This window comes from Manis javanica, chromosome 11 (genome assembly GCF_040802235.1).
Source record: "Manis javanica isolate MJ-LG chromosome 11, MJ_LKY, whole genome shotgun sequence".
Classification (NCBI taxonomy): Eukaryota; Metazoa; Chordata; class Mammalia; order Pholidota; family Manidae; genus Manis; species Manis javanica.
The window spans coordinates 17,937,712-17,956,565 of record NC_133166.1 but is presented as its reverse complement, the minus strand read 5'-3'; the positions used below and the strand labels follow the sequence as shown (position 1 = coordinate 17,956,565).

General features: G+C 39.3%; 1 protein-coding gene across 1 annotated transcript in view; it reads right to left on the bottom strand.

Moving 5' to 3' along the window:
• Nucleotides 1-9,256, bottom strand: part of CLNS1A (chloride nucleotide-sensitive channel 1A) — a 39,665-nt gene extending 30,409 nt beyond the window's left edge. Inside the window, exons 1-2 of the mRNA XM_037010608.2 lie at nt 9,039-9,256; nt 1,280-1,416 (exon numbers count right to left, since the gene is read on the bottom strand). Of these exons, the coding sequence (XP_036866503.1) occupies nt 1,280-1,416; nt 9,039-9,163 (262 nt within the window). The 5' untranslated portion in view covers nt 9,164-9,256. The remainder of the gene's footprint in view (nt 1-1,279; nt 1,417-9,038) is intronic.
• Between the last annotated feature and the right edge of the window lie 9,598 nt (nt 9,257-18,854).

Below are 18,854 nucleotides of genomic sequence, written 5' to 3'. Positions count from 1 at the left end.
AAACTAAACATGCCATATAATTATACTCTTGGTTATAAAATGATAGTTGTGCTTAGATGAAAAGTGAACTTTGTGCCCAATACCTCCTCATTTAGAAGACTTAACTACAACCCAAGATTAACACCTCTTACTTTTCCTTACTATCTCTTTCAAACTTCACTAAATTTTTATCTCTTTGGACCTCTTCCCACAGAAAGAGTTCAAAATCTTATAACGAAAATATTTTCAGATAGCTAATCAGTCATTACTACCTGATGAGGCAGGGCTTGCTAAAAGCCCTAAAATTGCTAAATAATTAGCATCACACTGAATGTAAATGGTTATCCTATATCTGAAACCATATAAACTCCCAAATTGTAGGGGCAATAGGTCAACAGGCAAACTAATGGGATTGTCTTTTATACACTATTTCAAAGAAAAGCAACCCCCTTATTTTAAAACCAAACGTTTACTAAAGGTGTGACAAATGTCGTTTCAACCCCAAAGGTCTGCATTTCTACAAAAAAAATGAACATGTTAAACACAATATAGTATATAAACTTCTTAGTTAACACTTATAAAAACCAACACAAGTTTTTACCTTGTGACTAACTTGTCTGTCATTTGGAATTCTTACAACCCATTGTCAAAAGCCAAAAAATTTGATTTTTAAATCTTTCTTTTCCTTTCATTCATTAACTTCACTAATTTTTATGATTCTTTGCAGTTATCTCCAACAGCAAAATGTGGGGCTTCTGCACCATGGCATCTCTCACCTTTGGCATACTGACATTTGGACTGAGTACTTCTTTGTTGTGGAAGGCCATCCTGTGCACTGTAGGGTGCTCAGCAGCCTCCCTCCCCCTTGCCCGGCATGACAACCAACCTGCCATTGCCAAATGTGAGGGCAGGGCTGCATTATTCCCCACAGAGAACCACCGCTGTAACGGAACAAAAACAAAAGAGCTCTAGCCTATACTCCTGAAGCACAAGGTACACTGATGAAAATCTCTAAAGGTGCCAAATGTAACTGCCTTAACAAAGACAAAGAATAAACAGTTAAACTCAAGAGGAAAAATTATAAATATAAATACACAATAACTGAATAATTCTAAGTGCAAATACAAAGAAACAAAAGGCAGTGTCCAAATTACTTTACTGTGCTGAAATGTTGTTTTATATTGTCCAAAATATGTCAATGAGCTTGAATATTACATTGATTATGATGTAATACAAGACTGCTTTCTGAAATACAATATGCTACCAAAGGAAGCTCAAGATTAAATCACACCATACATACCTCCAAATTTGGCATTCACCATAACATACAAATGCTCCCGTGGATAGGCATTTAGGTCCCTGGACACTGCATGCAAACTAATGGTGGGGTATTCCAGTGAGAATCCTAATCCAGAGCCATCTAACCAAGACAGGCGGCTGAAAAACATGTTTTAAGTAGGTTATTTTAAGAAATTAAATCCTAATTTAATATCCTGAAGTTTTTAAAGGTTCAGCTTGGACACTCTATGCATGTGAATAAATTCAAGCTTACTGTTTAGAAATATTTATAAAATAAGAGAATTCAGCAGCAGGAATTGAATTTCTTTAAGATCAAATTCTTTTAGGGTCTTTTCCTCTACCTAAAAATTTAAATAGATTTGTAATGCTATTTTTCTTGAGTCACATGTGTGTTTCTACTCCTGTTCTTATTCAAAATGTCTTCAGATTATTGCTTTGCTTTGCAAATCCTCTTCCTCTGATTAAGGCCCAACTCCTCTAAGAGCTCTCCCTCCAATTACTCTTCTCCATAACGATCTCATCTTTTTCTAAACTGCACTTATGCTCAGTAATACACCATTCAGAACTTAACTCTATGTAGTCTTATATGTCCCTGACAGAATGTGAGCTGCTTGATAGAAGCTGTCATATTCCTTGAACGTTTTTGAAAACTATTAACATAGTACTCAGCATGTAAGTATGCAATAAAAACCTGGGAATCACTAATCTCTCCACTAATCCTACATTAAAAGACATACACATGAAATGGCTGTAATCATATTTACCATAAATTAGAAAATAATAATCACATTGAAAGACAGACTTCATGAAACTTTTAGTTTACTCTGCAGCTTTAAAAGAAAGCCACAAATAAGATCCAAGTTTTCTCTCAAAAGTGGTCAAATGCAAATATTTTACTGGTATAACAAAGGAAACTTTGAGGAAGGGCTAATTTTTTGGTAATACCTCACCCATCTGGAATGGTACCAGTTAGCAGGAAAAAAAATAGCAAAACAAATCTTTAAGAAATCACACACAAAAGAAGTCAGTGCAGTGAGTTAATGCAACACAACAGTGATTGCAGAGGACTGGAGAGAAATACAGAGTGACTGTTAATATGTTCTGGTGTCTTTTGGGGGCAATGAAAATATTCTAAAATTGATTCTGTGATGGTTGCACAACTCTATAAATAGACTAAAAGCCACTGAATTGTACACTTTAAATGGGCAACTGTATGCTATGTAAATTATCCCAATAAAGGTGTTCTTAAAAGAAGCTAATATAGTAAGACCCCTGTATTCTATTTTCTATATGATCTTAGTAAGACAGTCTAATTTCTAACCAAACATAAACAAATATAATAGGAGAATCTAGAATTCCCTGGGGCAGAAACAATGACAGCGCAACAGTCTGAGATCATTCATATTCAGTGTAAGGGGGGCGGGAAGTCTGAACTTTACACCTCAGTTCCCCCAAGGAATTCAATGTCTAACAACAAATACAAGTGTATAACATATGACCCTCACTGATCAAAAGCAGAGGCAGAATCAGACTGTGGTGAAAATCATACAACTCTGAAACATATTAAGATGTCATGAACTGTACACTTAAGCAAAGCAAAAGCAAGAAAATATGCACTGTCATTCAGAAAGGTTTAAAACCAACATGCTTATTTTAAAAGGAAACAGAAAACCTGGGGGGCTTAAAGTGATAAAGTTTAAGAAGCTTAAAGTGGTGAAAGCTCTAGAAATGATTTTCCAAAATGACTCATCCCATTGGTTCCAAAGAAATACATTTTATTATTGTAATTAGATTGTGTGTGCTGTATGTGTCCTTTCTGTCCACTGCTTTCCTCTTACTGGAGATGAAACCAAACAGTGCTCATGTATCATAAAAGTATTGCCAGTCCCTTACTAAACAATATTATTTTAATAAATTCTACATCACTAAAAATCCTCTGGCATTATCACTATTCAGAAAGGAGTACTCCAAATTTGGGTGTCCAAAATGATCTCAAATATCCAGAGCCACAGAACTTTCTTTAATGACTCAATTAGATGGAAAAACTAAAATATAAACAAATAGTGCATATCAAATCATGGCCTCTACTTTTAAAAGCACATAATAATTGCTCTGCAGTTCCTCACTGCTGGCAGAACACACATGCTGTCTTAGCACAGCATTTCCTAGAGTTCTCATCGTCTCATGCAGACATGGATTATGCACTCTGCAAAACAGAAAGAAGCAAGTTCCACTTAAAAGCAATACTTACTCTTACAAAGTTATCATTTTTATTTATTCTTTTTTCATATATTCTGGAAGAAAAGCCCCCCTGAACCAAATTATCTAATTTACTATACCCAATCTGTAAGAAATCATGAGTCACAAAAGGGAGAACACAAGAATTAGAAAGCCAGTAAACATGAAGAGGGATGTTTTGCTAACTTCCAATGCTTCTGTTTATGATTGGTGTACTTTACTCCTCACATGGGGTGAAAAAAAACACAGGAAGGTAAAAGAGGTCTTGAATGTAGGTTGGCTTAATTAGTTGATTTAAAATTAACTTTGTAATGAGATATAAAAAAGTATGACTTGTATGTTGAAATTACCTACCTTTAATTTAATCACCTATTTTATTTTACCTGTTACCAATTACCTATTTTGAATGATTCATGCCTCTGTTCCCTTACATATTTGAATAAAAAGTCAACTTCCTATGACAACTTAACTTTGAAAATAAGCCTGAATTATAAATCTCTCAATATACATCAGGGAAACTATCTACCTAAAACCAAATCAGACCCTGTCTCTTTGCCTAAAATCCGAAGTTTTCCCAAAGTCTTGGATCTATGAGCCAAGCTCATAAACATGGCTCTCTCCTTCTGTTTTGTTATTTTTCCACTTTTTCTCCCTCATTCCTTCAGATGAAGAAAAGCTAGACTATGTGTGTGTGTGTGTGTAGTGTGTATCACACACTACACACACACACACACATACATACATATCCTGGCACACACAATACTGTTTTGCACCCTTGCCTCTGTATATCCTGTTTCTTCTAATTAGAACATTTCCTTTAGCCCCAAATCATTCACCTGGCTAACTGTTAATCTTCATTCATCATGAAGCCTTTTCCTCCAGAAAGCCTTCCCAGTTTGTTGAGACCTTGAGTCTATCAAGACTTGGAAATGCTAGGTGGGAAAGTACAAAATTGGGGAAGAGACTGTGGGAAGTTGGGGTTCCTATGGCCAGGATCCTCACTGAACTTAAACCACTTGATGATGTGACTGGCTGTTGCTAGACTACTGCTTACACACCAGTAGGCAATAAGCTATTACTGTACTATATAGAGAGGTTGGCCCAGTGCCCTGGTCGGGGGCAGAGACACTAGTAGTGCTGGACCTACCACCAGGAGAACAAGCTGGGTAATAAACCTTTTCACCCCAAAGAGACGTTCTACTGTCATTTCTTTGGTCACACTGAATCAATAGCGAACTTGCCCGAGGTTGAAAGCCATTGGCAAGACAGAGACCAAGGAGATAAGGCTAATGGAAGTAAAGAGGGATGAACAGAGGCACCCAAGGTACTGGAAATATTCTATTCTTAACATGGATAGTGGATACACAGGTGTTATTTAATTAAAACTCTTTAAACCACAAATATATCATTTATATTTTTTGTATGTGTATTTTACAAACATTTTCTTAAAGAAGAGATATGTCAGTGAAACGTTGAAATTAAAAAAATTTTAAACAGAAAAGAGCTCAAAAGTTTGTACTTCCTCAGTGTGATAACTGTATTGTGATTATACATGACAATGCCCCCCCCCCTTTTTTTTTTACTCTGTTTATTGAAGAACGGGAGGAGCATAAATGTTTTGCCTACATATAAAGTTAATGGCCTGTGGTAAAGAATGTAGACTTTTAAGCAGCTGCTTAAAAGCTCCATGCTGTTTGGCTTGGGAAACACTGGGTTAGTGTGCAAGACACCTGGCATGGGTTTGGAGGGAAAAGGTGGGCCTTCTTGGGCAGTGCCTGCCACACTGGATGGCAGCCTCCATCGCCTAGCCCTTCCCTCTTGCTCAGTGTGCACATTACCACGTCTGTGCCCAGCTGTTTCTCCTCTGCTAGGGAGGGCCTGGAGACGGAAGCATAGGAATGTGCTTTCTCCTCCCAGAGTCTTGATTATCCCAGTTGCACTTCTGAGTGGGGCTGGAATTTCCTTTGAGCCCAGGGCCATGGCAGCATAAGCGTTAGTCTACTCTTCCTCCCTGCTCCATTCTCTCATACCATCTTGGCAAAAGGCTTCTTCTTCTGCCCAGTGGCTCACGTCCCATTGCTGCACTGATGGCAAAAACAATGCTTGGAACGATGAGGAAATTCTAAATATTAGAGGCTCTAAGAAATGGAGCCTTCAGTAGTATAATATTCGCTACCAAATGTTTCTGCAGAAGTTAGGTTGTGTTGCTCTGGTTCTGGCAACTGGCTGCTTCCCCAGTCATGTCCCCTCTGGGTGCCATCTTGTTCCCTCTCTCTATTCCCTGGCAGATACTTGCACCCTCCTGCTCTGGGAACTCCCGCAGACTTTTGTTGATAGCTGTATTATTCATTCATCACGTTGCCTGTTTTCAGCTCACGTGTTTATCTCTACCACAGGACTGGGAGCTGCCAAAGTTCTCAGCACAACAACAGTGATAACTATCACAATAACATGGTGCTTCTTATGTGCCAGGCAGTCTTCTTAGTGCTTTACATATATTCACTCCTCCCTCCTAATGTGGTGGTATCCCTGTCTCTGGCAACTTCTTGACCATTTCTATGGAGACTCTTTCAATTTTGGTGTCTTTTCTCCCACTTATCCAGAAGGGGTTTTGAAAAAAACCTACCTATCATTGGTTTACAATTCATCAGTTCCTTAGCAAAAATATTCATAACATCCATATAAGAAAAGATTATACACAATAACAGCAGTATTGTTTTCTTATTTAGCCTAACATCAAGGATATTTATTTGGCCTTCTATACCATTAGTTTAAACTAACACTCTATTTCCATCCACTAGAGTAGGCTAGCTGTGTTTTCCCTTTGAAAAATAAATGAACTCTGTAAGCATTCATACTTTAAAAAAATTATCTGATTTTTTTTTTTTGAGAGGGCATCTCTCATATTTATTGATCAAATGGTTGTTAACAACAATAAAATTCTGTACAGGGGACTCAATGCTCAATGCACAATCATTAATCCACCCCAAGCCTAATTCTCATCAGTCTCCAATCTTCTGAAGCATAACGAACAAGTTCTTACATGGTGAACAAATTCTTACATAGTGAATAAGTTCTTACATGGTGAACAGTACAAGGGCAGTCATCACAGAAACTTTCGGTTTTGATCACGCATTATGAACTATAAACAATCAGGTCAAATATGAATATTCGTTTGATTTTTGTACTTGATTTATATGTGGATCCCACATTTCTCCCTTTATTATTATTTTTATTTTTAATAAAATGCTGAAGTGGTAGGTAGATGCAAGATAAAGGTAGAAAACATAGTTTAGTGTTGTAAGAGAGCAAATGTAGATGATCAGGTGTGTGCCTGTAGACTATGTGTTAATCCAAGCTAGACAAGGGCATTAAAACATCCACAGATGCAGAAGATTTCTCCCAAAACAGGGGGAGTGAGGTTCTAAGCCTCACCACTGTTGATCCCCAATTTCTCACCTGATGGCCCCCCTGCAACTGTGCCTGTCTTAGGTTGTTCCTCCCTTGAGGAATCTTACCCGTCTCTGGCTAACCAGTCATCTTCCGGGGCCATATAGGGAGATGTAAAGTTGTTAAGTGAGAGAGAAGCCATATTGTTTGAAAAGGTTTGTTCTTTTTTTTTGGTATCATTATACAATTACCTGAGCAACATTGTGGATTCCCTCCATTATCAAGTCCCCACCACATACCCCATTACAGTCACTGTCCATCAGTGTAGTAAGATGCTATGGAGTCACTACTTGTCTTCTCTGTCTATACTGCCTTCCCTGTGCCCCACTCCACTGTGTGTGCTAATCGTAATAATGCCCTTGTTCTTAAAGAGATTTGTGTTACAGTATTTACAGGTGAAGTGACAATACAACTGCAACTCTCAAATACAGGAGAATAAAAGAGAGATAAAGGTGCCAAATGCTAACAATTGATGAATCTTTGTAAAGGGTACATTGATATTAACAACACTTGCAACTTTTTTCTTCAGGATTCAAATTTTCAAAATGAAAAAAGTAAAGGACCTTCCCCAAACAGGAATTATATTACAGAAAGAAAAGCCAATATACACAAAAACCATGGAGAAAAGTGTATGGGTAAGGAATATACCTGTGCTCCATCTCCACCACTTACAAGAAACTGCTCTCCCAAGATCATTAAAGATCTCCTTGTCAATACCCAACAATGTTTTTAGATTCTATTTGACTGGTCCTCCCTTTTTTTTATAAGTCTTTTCTTCCATAACCTATCTCTTAAACATATGATCCCAAGGTTCTATCCTTGGCCCTCTTCTCTGGGATACCTAATCCATTCCCTTGAGTAGATGCTAACACTTACACTAACAATTTCCAAATTGCTCTTTAATACCACTCTCCCAAGATACACACTCATACATCCAACTCATCCACACACGTCCAGACCAAACTCAGTATCTGCACTTCACCCCAAACTTGCTTTTCCTCGCATCCCATACTTCCTCAGTGGCCAACAGCCTAACCTTTGCTCAATGTCTACATTTCCCTCTAAACCAAGGGTTCTGCACTCTTTTCATGCCCTCTGTGGTTGACAAGATTTTGGCCCCCATAACCTTAAACTCCTGGTGCCAAGACTGTAAATATGTCACATGGCAAAAATTAACTAAGGTTATACTTATCAGTTGCCAATAAAATAGAGAGATTATACTCGGTTATCTCTATGTGGGTCCACTGTAATCACATGAGCTCTTAAAAGGAGAAAATTCTCTTTGGTTGTAGACAGGAAATGCAGCAGAAGGGGAAGTCAGGGAGAACTGAATGACTGGAAAGATTCCTGTCATTGCTGGTTTGATGATGAATGGAACCATAGGTTAAAAAAAAACCAGGGACGTCAGTTCTACAACCACGATATTTAAAACACGTCTTGTCTGTAAAAGTACGGAGTGGTCCAGGTGACCAAATAAAAGGGCAATTCCTTCAACGAATGCAAATGGGAGCCGTAAGTGGGAAATGAGAGTCAGGTCCCTCTGGATATGACCCCATCCTGCGTGAGACTGAGGAGTGGTCCCCTCCCCACCCACACCCACGTAAGAAAGTCTATACTCCTTAACCAAACCTTCCAAATCTTCCACTTCTGCTCTCAACTTCCATATCCTGCACAGGACAACACCTCCAGCAGTTCATCGTTAAAGACAGGCACCTCGGTGATTCTCACTCAGGATCTGGAAACTCAAAACCTTTTTAAAAGGAGGCTTTGAATAAAGAGCAACGCGCGCGCCGGACTCCCGGTAAAAGCATGCGGGTGAAAGGCATCATCAAAGGGGAGAACTCCATCAGACTATAAAAGGCAGGCCCCAGAGGACGGGGACACTGGAACACGCGAGTCTCCACCCAGCAGAGGCATCGCCCGTAGAGCCGCGGAGCCGCGGAGCCGTGGAGCCGCGCTCCCCCTCCCTGCAGCCCCCGAGTCGCGGTCCCGCAGCGGCTCCTCCGCACCGCCCGCGCCGGCAGAAGCGAGGGGGCGCACAGCCAGCCCGCGCTCGGCAACGGGGAGCCTACCTTTCCGCGATGTAAAGGGTGCCGGTTCCGAGGCCCTTCCCGTTCAGCACAGCCTCTGTATCGGGTTGCTGCTGCCGAAGCCCCTCAGTCGACCCCGGCGGCGGGAAACTTTTGAGGAAGCTCATTGCGGCACACACCTCGGAGACACAGACCAAGAGGCAGACGGAACACGGCAAACCCTGTTCGCCGCGTCCCGCTCCGGAAGCGGTGACGGTGACCCCGGAAGAGGAACCTAGTTTGCACCGGAATTGAGCGCCATCCACCATAGAGACGGGACGTTCTATGGCCAGCTCTCGGAGGCCTGAGGAGACCTGGCCTAGTTTGTTCCTCGACTACCCTCCCCATCTCCCTCGGCATTTCTAGGCCCCAGTCTTGAAATAAGTGAGCGTCCTCCCCGGCATCCTACTTAAGGGTCGTCACAGCAACCTTGTGAGAAAGGAAGCACAGGCATAACATTTCTTTTTATACAAGAGGAAACAGAAGCCTGAGACGTGGGAGTCCCTTGCCCAAGGATGCACAGGAAGTAGAGACACACCAAGAGGTCAGAGGTCTCCCAATTGGGTTCCCAGCTCTTCTCATTGCTCTGGCCTCCTCGCAGCCTTGGCACTTCTCATCAGCCATGCCCCAGACATCAGTCTAGGCCCTGACACGGCTCTTCCATGAATCCCCACGGTTCAAGGTGGGCAAACGAGCCCAAAGACGTAAATAACTCCTGGTGAGGAGCAGGCTATGTCAGTAAGATGGGCACTGAAGGGAAAATAGTTAAGTCCACCAGATTTGGAACTCTTAAATAAGAGTTCTTCTTTAGGCACTGAAAAGCAAAGTATTAAAAGCAATAAAAACTTCTAAAATGATCATAGTAGTAGTAAAAGGCAACCAGTTGTTACGTGGCAGACACTGTTTAGGCACTTCACCTCTGTTATTCATTGCCTCTTTATGACAGCTGTATGAGAAAGTTATTATTGATCCAATTTTACAGATGAGAGCCCTAGGCACTAAACTGAATATCCAGCGTTAGCCATGAGAGAGCTAGTGGAGTTCAAGTCAGTCAGTCTCTGTAGGTGCCACTTTTCTTGCCAGTAAAATCAATATGAAAATAACTATGCTGTAGGATTGTTGAGGTTAGATGACAGGACATGTGGAATAGTTTTTTGTTGTTGTTTCTTTTCTTCTATCTTCTGAAAAAATAGAGGAATATTAGATTTTTAAACTGGGATCGGTTTGTTGGTAGTGAGACTGGAGGAGAGGTACTCTGAGCAGGGAAAGTATTAGCAAGTTCTTGCCATAATACAGGTGAGAGAGGGTGGCAGTAAGGATGGAAATAGGGAAAGATTCTAGAGCTATTTTGAAGGTAAATCCTCAAAATCTGGAGACAGATTGGGTGCAGGGTGGGGGGAGATGGTGAAGTTGAAGCTCAGGATGGATAGAGAGAGAAATCAATGATTATTCCTAAATTTTCAGCATGTGGTTGAGTGGATGCTGGCTCATTTCAGCAAAACAGAGAATTCAAGAGCAGTAATATTTGAGAGTAGCTAACAAATCCATTATGGGAAATGGAGAGTTTGAAGTTTCCTGTGGGACTTTCATATGTGGTTGGCTGTTTAGTAAAACAGTCAATAATTTGCTCAGAAATGGAATTCTCCAAATATACAGAGAGAAGATTGGCTAAAATCTGCATAATAATTTCACATTAACTTGACATAATTTTTACAATGTCATTTTTTAAAAGTTATTGTCAAATGGCAAAACATTTTACCCAAGTTTATAACTGAAGAAATCCTTGTCATCTTAGCTATGACAAGGAGTTTGTCTCAAAGGAGGGTACCAGTGACAGTCTCAAAGGAGACATTTAAGCCTAAGTATGTCATAGAAAATTGAGGCATATCACCAAGATCTTAAAGAAGGGCAAGATTTGTTCATTCTTTTTATATCTTTATGAGTAACGTAAGCATTAGGCACTTACTAAATATCCCACATTTATATAGTGTTTTACATTTTAAAAGAATGCTTTTCTCGTGCATTATCTCCTTTGAATTTTACAGTAGTTATGTAAAGTTATGTAAAGGCAGTGTGGCTGTTACTACAACTACTTTACAGATAAGAAAACTGAGGGTCAGAGAAATTAAGTGATTTGCTGCAGGTTACTATACTAGTACTTACCTAGAAGTTAAATTGCTGCCTTTTTATGTGCTTTCACTAGAACCCACCACCTTTCAGAACCAGTTGGAAGAGACTTATACAGGATATTCCTGCCTTTTGGTGATAGTAAGAATTAAGCTTCCCATAAATCCATTCTTATTAGAACATGCTATTAATATGCACTCTTAAGACCACATCCTTAGACAGCTACATGTAAGAGAATGAAACTGGATCATTGTCTAACCCCATACACAAAAGTAAATTCAAAATGGATCAAAGACCAGAATGTAAGTCATGAAACCATAAAACTCTTAGAAAATACATAGGTAAAAATCTCTTGGACATAAACGTGAGCAACTTCTTCATGAACATATATCCCCAGGCAAGGAAAACAAAAGCAAAAATGAACAAGTGGGACTATATCAAGCGGAAAAGCTTCTGTACAGCAAAGGACGTCATCAATAGAACAAAAAGACATACTACAGTATGGGAGAATATGTTCATAAATGACAGATCCGATAAAGGATTGACATCCATATTATATAAAGAGCTCATGCACCTCAACAAACAAAAAGCAAATAATCCAATGAAAAAATGGGCAGAGGAACTGAACAGACAGTTTTTCCAAAGAAGAAATTCAGATGGCCAACAGGCACATGAAAAGATGTTCCACATTGCTAATCATCAGAGAAATGTAAATTAAAACTGCAAATGAGATATCACCTCACACCACTTAGGATGGTCAACATCCAAAAGACAAACAACAACAAATGCTGACAAGAATGCAGAGAAAGAGGAGCCCTCCTACACTGCTGATGGGAATTTAAAATAGTTCAACCATTGTGGAAAGCAGTATGGAGGTTCCTCCAAAAACTAAAAATAGAAATACCATTTGACCCAGGAATTCCACTCCTAGGAATCTACCCTAAGAATTCAGCAGCCCAGTTTGAAAGAGACATATGCACCCCTATGTTTATCGCAGCACTGTTTACAATAGCCAAGAAATGGCAACCTAAGTGTCAATTAGTAGATGAATGGATAAAGAAGATGTGGTACATATACACAATGGAATATTATTCAACCATAAGAAGAAAACAAATCCTACCATTTGCAACAACATGGATGGAGCTAGGGGGTGTTATGCTCAGTGAAATAAGCCAGGCGGAAAAAGACAAGTATCAGATGATTTCACTCATTTGTGGAGTGTAAGAACAAAGCAAAAACTGAAGGGACAAAACAACAGCAGACTCACAGAACCCAAGAATGGACTAACAGTTACCAAAGGGAAAGGGACTGGGGAGGATGGATGGGAAGGGAGGGACAAGGGGAGAAAAGGGGCATTACGATTAGCAGACATAATGTAGGGGGTGGACATGGGGAGGGCTGTACAACCCAGAGAAGACAAGTAGTGATTCTATAGCATCTTACTACGCTGATGGACAGTGACTGTTATGGGGTATGTGGTGGGGACCTGATGATGGGGGGAGTCTAGTAACCATGATGTTGCTCATGTAATTGTAGATTAATGATTTTTTAAAAAGTAGGTAAGCCTAGATCAAGTACAACCAGATTCACACACACACAAAAGACCATATCCTTGAGGGTGAGTGATGGAATTGAAGGGAGAACTGGTGAAAAATATGTACCTGAGATTCCCATGCTTCCTTATTAACATGATTGATATATGAAGGCTGTCAGCTGGGGCGTCAGTGGGAACTATCAGCTGGAATACCTTTACATATCTCTCCATGTGACCTGAGCTTCCTCATAGCACAGCGGCTAGGTTTCGAAGGTGAGCATCCTGAGAGACCAATAGAAGCTAAGTGGGTTCTTCTAACCTAGGCTTGGAAGTTACAGAGTATAACTATGAATAGGGTTTTCTGAGTTTTTACTTTATTTTTATTTTTTATGAACTTTGTAGTACTATATGCCTTAAAATGCCTGAAGCCCTGGCTGACACCTTGACTGCAGCTTTGCGAGAGACTTTAAGGTGAGGCACCCAGCTAAACTGTGCCCAGATTCGTGACCCACAGAAATTGTGTGTGAGATATTTATTATTTTAAGACACTAAGTTTTTGAGGTAAACTTAGCAATAAATAAATAGTAGGTTAACTAAAGAGCAGAGAGAGAATTTAGTACAGTATATGCACTGCACTTCTTCTTATACACTTGGTTGGGCAAGCTTATCCACGCCCATGGTTTGAATTATGCTGTGCAGATGAATCCCAAATCTGTATCTCTATCGTAGAACTGTATCATGAACTACAAACGTGTACATCCTGTGGCCTGTTAGACATCTCCACTTGGAAATACTGCCGACACCTCTCATTCAATTTATCAAAAATTGAACGTGTAAACTATGGATTTCGGATGACAATGATGTATCAATGTAGGTTCATCAATTGTGACAAATCACTTCTGATGGGGAATGTTGATAATGGAGGAGGCTATGTATGAGTGGGGCCAAGGAGTTTAATGGGAAATCTCTGTACCACCCCCTTGATTTTTCACTGAACGTAAATCTGCCACACAAAAAAAATTGTCTTAATAAAAATTTTGAATTTACCTTCTAACTAAATTCTTCTATTTCTCCAATGTCTTATTTTATGGAAAAATACCACCTTCCATTTAGTTGCTCAAGTTAGAAACAATAGATTTATCCTTATTTCCTCTTCCTCACTCTTCATACCCAATAATAGTAGTAATACAAAATCAACTCTGGAGGGCTAACTATATGCTCAGTAGAGTACTCACTGATCTAAGCATTTTACATGTATCAATTCATCTTCACAACAACCCTAGGAAATACATGCTATCATGATTTCTATTTTGAGATAAAATAAGTCAAAAGAATGAAGTAACTTGCCTGAACTAAGGTCCATAGCTTCTAAGTAGCAGAGCTTTATTTAGAGATTGGGCAGGATAGTGTGCACCCTTTTATCACTACTGCCTCGAGTCAGCCAATTCCCATCACGTAGCTCCTGTCTCTTGAATCTGACCCTTCAGTCCTCCACTGCTGCCCACTCGGGTCATGTTATCTGTTAATTAAACTGTTGGTCTTTGGTGGATTCTAGAAATATGGATTTCAAGAAGGTTCTCACTAACTTCTTGGCTGAAAATGACCCACTGCACCCAAACTTACTGTGCAAATAATACGGTTTATGATGAAAGCTTTATTTCCTTTTGAATTTTTAATTTTGGTATGTGCTAGGCTAAGGGTGCCTAGAAGACCAGCCTCCTGTAAAATCTCTGGGCTTTGAGTCTGTAATGAACTTCGTGGTAGACTACATTTCATGCATTGTTATAACTTGTTGCTTGGAGATTAATATGCTGTAGGACTCCACTGGGAGAGGACTGTGGAAGCTTGTGCCTGGTTTCTTCTGGACTTTGACTTCACCCCATGTGTTATTTCCCTTTGCTGATTTTACTTGTATTCTTTCATGTGATAGAGCATAGTAGTGGTACAACTATATGCCGAGTCCTGTGGGTCTTCCTTATTGATCCTGGAGGTGGTACAACTATGTGCCAAGTGCTGTGGGTCCTCCTCATTGATCCTGGAGGTGGTTTGAGGACTCCATCACAGAAGGTGGCAGAAGTGGGATTTCCTAGAACAACCCTGACTCAGTGAGATATGGTGGAAGCATTTGGGAAAATAAAAGATGAAGGAATATGGTGTGATAAAATCTTTAGTACCTTGGTGACTGGAGTCATCGTGGTATGACACAGCAGCTGAGGCTGTTACAGAATTTTAAAATGATAGCTCCAACTTCAGAGGAGTTGGCTGTCTGGAGCCCATGCTGCTCTCAGCTGTACTGGCTAAAGTGAGGATGGGGAAAATATAATCCAGATGATGCGTTTGGTTCTTGTTCTCTCCTCCAGGTGAGAAGGAAAAAAGTTAAATTGGTGCCCATGGCTGGAGCAGAATTTTAGGTAATCTGAGGTGTGGGGGTAAAAAGGAAGAAACCTTCCAAACTCTTTCTGCAGTATAGCTGCTGCCCTTGCTGTGGCAACCCTTCCCCCATTTCAGTGAAGTTGTCCTCACTGACCGACTCTTTCATGAACAATTTCTGTGCAGCATGTGAAGCTGTTTGATAGCATTTTACCTAAAGGAGAATTTCTTTCAAAATTGAAGTCAGTCCTATCAAACCCTGCCACTGCTTTATCAGCTAAGTGTAGGATATTCTAAATCTTTGGTGTTATTTCAATAATACTCACAGAATTTTCACAAGGAGCAGCAGATTCCTTCTCAGAAAATCACTTTTTTCCCTCATGCATAAGCAGCAGCTCCTCATCCATTCAAGTTTTATTGTGAGACTGCAGCAATTCAGTCACATCTTCAGGCTCCTCTTCCAATTTTAGTTCTTTTGCTCTTTCCACAACATCTGCAGCTACTTCCTCCACTGACATCTTGAACCTCTCCAAGTCATCCATAGGTTGGAATCAACTTTTTCAAACTCCTATCCATGTTGATATTTTGATCTCTTCCTGTGAATCACAGATGTTTTTAATGGCATCTAGAATGGTGAGTTCTTTAAAGAAGGGGTTTTCAATTTACTTGGCCCAGATCTATCAGAGGAATCACTGTCTATGGCAGCTGTAATCTTACAAAATGTATTTCTTAAATAGTAAGACCTAGAAGTTGCAATTACTCCTTGATCCATGGGCTGCAGGATGGATGTTGTGTTAGCAGGCACAAAAATGACATTAATCTCTGTACATCTCCATCAGAGCTCTTGGGTCTAGGTACATTGTCAGTAAGCAGTAATACTTTGAAAAGAATCTTTTTTTCTGAGCAGCAGGTCTCAATAGTGGGCTTCAAATATTTAATAAACCATGTTGTAAACAGATGTGCTGTCATCCAGGCCCTGTTGTTCCTATTATACAGCACAGGCAGAGTAGGTTGCACATAATTCTTAAGGGCTCTAGGATTTTCAGGATAAATGAGCATTGGCTTCAAAAGAAAAGTCACGAGCTATATTAGCCCCTACAATAGAGTCACTTTTTCCCCTGGAGGTTTGAAGCCAGGCATTGACTTCTCTCTAGCTGTGGAGTCCTCAATGGCATCTTCTTCCGATAGAAGGCTGTTTTGTCTACCTTGAAATGTTTTTTAACCACCTCATTGATGACCTTAGCTAGAGCTTCTGGATAACCTGCTGCAGCTTCTACATCAGCACTTGCCGCTTCACCTTGGCAATGCATTATGGAGATAGCTTCTTTCCTTAAGCCTCATGAATTATCCTCTGCTAGCTTCAAACTTTTCTACTGCAGCTTCCTCACCTCTGTCAGCCTTCCTATAATTGAAGAGCTTTGGGGTGTTGGTCTGCATTAGGCAGTGATTTAAGGGAATGCCATGGCTGGTCTGATCTATCCAGACCAGTAAAACTTTCACCTTATCAGCACTAAGGCTGTTTTGCTTTCTTAACATTCCTGTGTGCATTGGAGTAGCACTTTTAATTTCCTTCAAGAACTTTTCATTTGCATTTTCAACTTGGCTAATTGCTGGTGCAGGAGGCCCAGCTTTCAGCCTATCTCAGGTTTTCACATGCCTTTCTCACTAAGCTTAATCATTTCTAACTTTAAATTTAAAGCGAAAGATGTGTGACTCTTCCTTTCACTTGAACACTTAGAAGCTATTGGGGGGTTATTAACTGGCCTAAATTTGAATACTGTTATGTCTCAGGTAATGGGCCTAAGGTAAGGGAGAGAGGCAGGGGAATGGCTGATTGGTGGAGCAGTCAGAACACACACATATATCTATCAATTTCATCATCTCATATGTGCATGGTTTGTGAAGCCCCAAAATAATTATAATAGTAACATCAAAGATCACTGATCACAGATAATCATAACAAATATAATAATAATAATGGAGTTTAAAATATTGTGAGAATTATCAAAATGTGACAGAGACATGAGGTGAGCAAATGTTGTTGGCAAAGTGGTACCGATAGACTTGCTCACACACCTTAGTGTGTAGTATTGACATTGTACAATATAAGCCTTCTAATCTGTTAATATGGGATCTATTTCCATTTATTTGTGTCTTCCTTAATTAATGCAGGAACATTTTGTAGTTTTCAGTGTATAAGTCTTTCACATCCTTCATTAAGTTTATTCCTAAGCAAACAATCAGTTGTATTTCCTATACACTAGCAGTTTGCCACAAACTTTCAAATTGTAAGAAACTATCTTCAGAGTGCAATAAAGCATACTAAAATAAGTTATGCCTGTAGATTTCATCTTCCAAAACTGAAATTCTTTACTCATTAAACAATAACCCTTCATTCACCCCTCCCCCGGCCTCTGGCAAAACCATCATTCTATTCACTACTGTATGAGTTTGACTATTTTTAGATACCTCATAAAAGTGGAATTATACAGTATTTGTCTTTTTGTGACTTGCTTATTTCATTTAGTATGTCTTCAAGGTCCATCTGTGTTGTAGCAGGGGTCAGAATTTCCTCCCTAAAAAGGCTGAATAGGAGTCCATTATATAAATATACAACATTTGTCTATCCATTCATCCATCAGTGGACACGAGGGTTACCTGTACCTTTTGGCTGTGGTAACTAATGCTATTAACGAACAGAGGTGTACCCTTTGAGATCCAGCTTAATTTGGTATATTCCAAGAATTGAAATTGCTGGTTCATATAATCATTTTTAAGTATTTGGGGAACAACCATACTCTTTTCGGTAGCAGGTGCACTATTCCACATTCCCACCAACAGTGCACAAAGAATTCCAGTTTTGCACATCCTCACCAACACTTATTTTCTTTTTTTTTGATAGTACCCATCTTAATGGACATGAAATAATACTCATTGTGATTTTGATATGCATTTCCTTAATGATTAGTGAATGCTGAACATCTGTTCATTTGCTTTTTGCTTCTTGATCATTTGTATATCTTCCTTGGCGAAATGTCTTTCCAAGTCTTTTGTCCTTCTTAAAATCAGACTTCTTTTTTTTTTAGTTGTAGGAGTTCTTTATGTATTCTGGATATTAACCCCTTATAGGACATACGATTTGCAAATATTTTCTCGCATTCTGTGGATTGTCTTTTCACTCTCTCGAGTGTATCCTTTGGTATATACAGTTTTTCATTTTAATTTAGTTAAATTTTTCAATTTTTTCTTTTGTTGCTTATAGCCATAGAATCATTGCCAAATCCAATGTTATTAAAGCTTTTCCCTATGTTTGCTTCTAAGATTTATAGTTTTAAGTCTTTTATTTAGGTCTTTGACACATTTAATTTTTGCATTTTGTATTAGGTAAGGGTCCAACTTCATTTTTTTACATGTGGATGTACAGTTTTCTCAGCACTGTTGAGAAAGAATTGCCTTTTCTGCATTGAGAGGCCTTGAAACCCCTGTCAGAAATCATTTGACTATATGTGTAAAAGTTTATATATATATATTTATGCCATACATATTTTTACTATACTGCTTTGTTATTGTAGCTTTGTAGTAAGTTTTGGAATCAGGAAGTGTAAGTCCTATGACTTTGTCCTTTTTCAAGGTTGTTTTGGTTATTCAGGGTCCCTTCAGATTCCATATGATTTTAGGACTGGTTTTTCTATTTCTGCAGAAAACACCTTAGTGTGTACTATTGACATTTTACAATATAAGCCTTCCAATCTGTTAACATGGGATATATTTCCATTTATTTGTGTCTT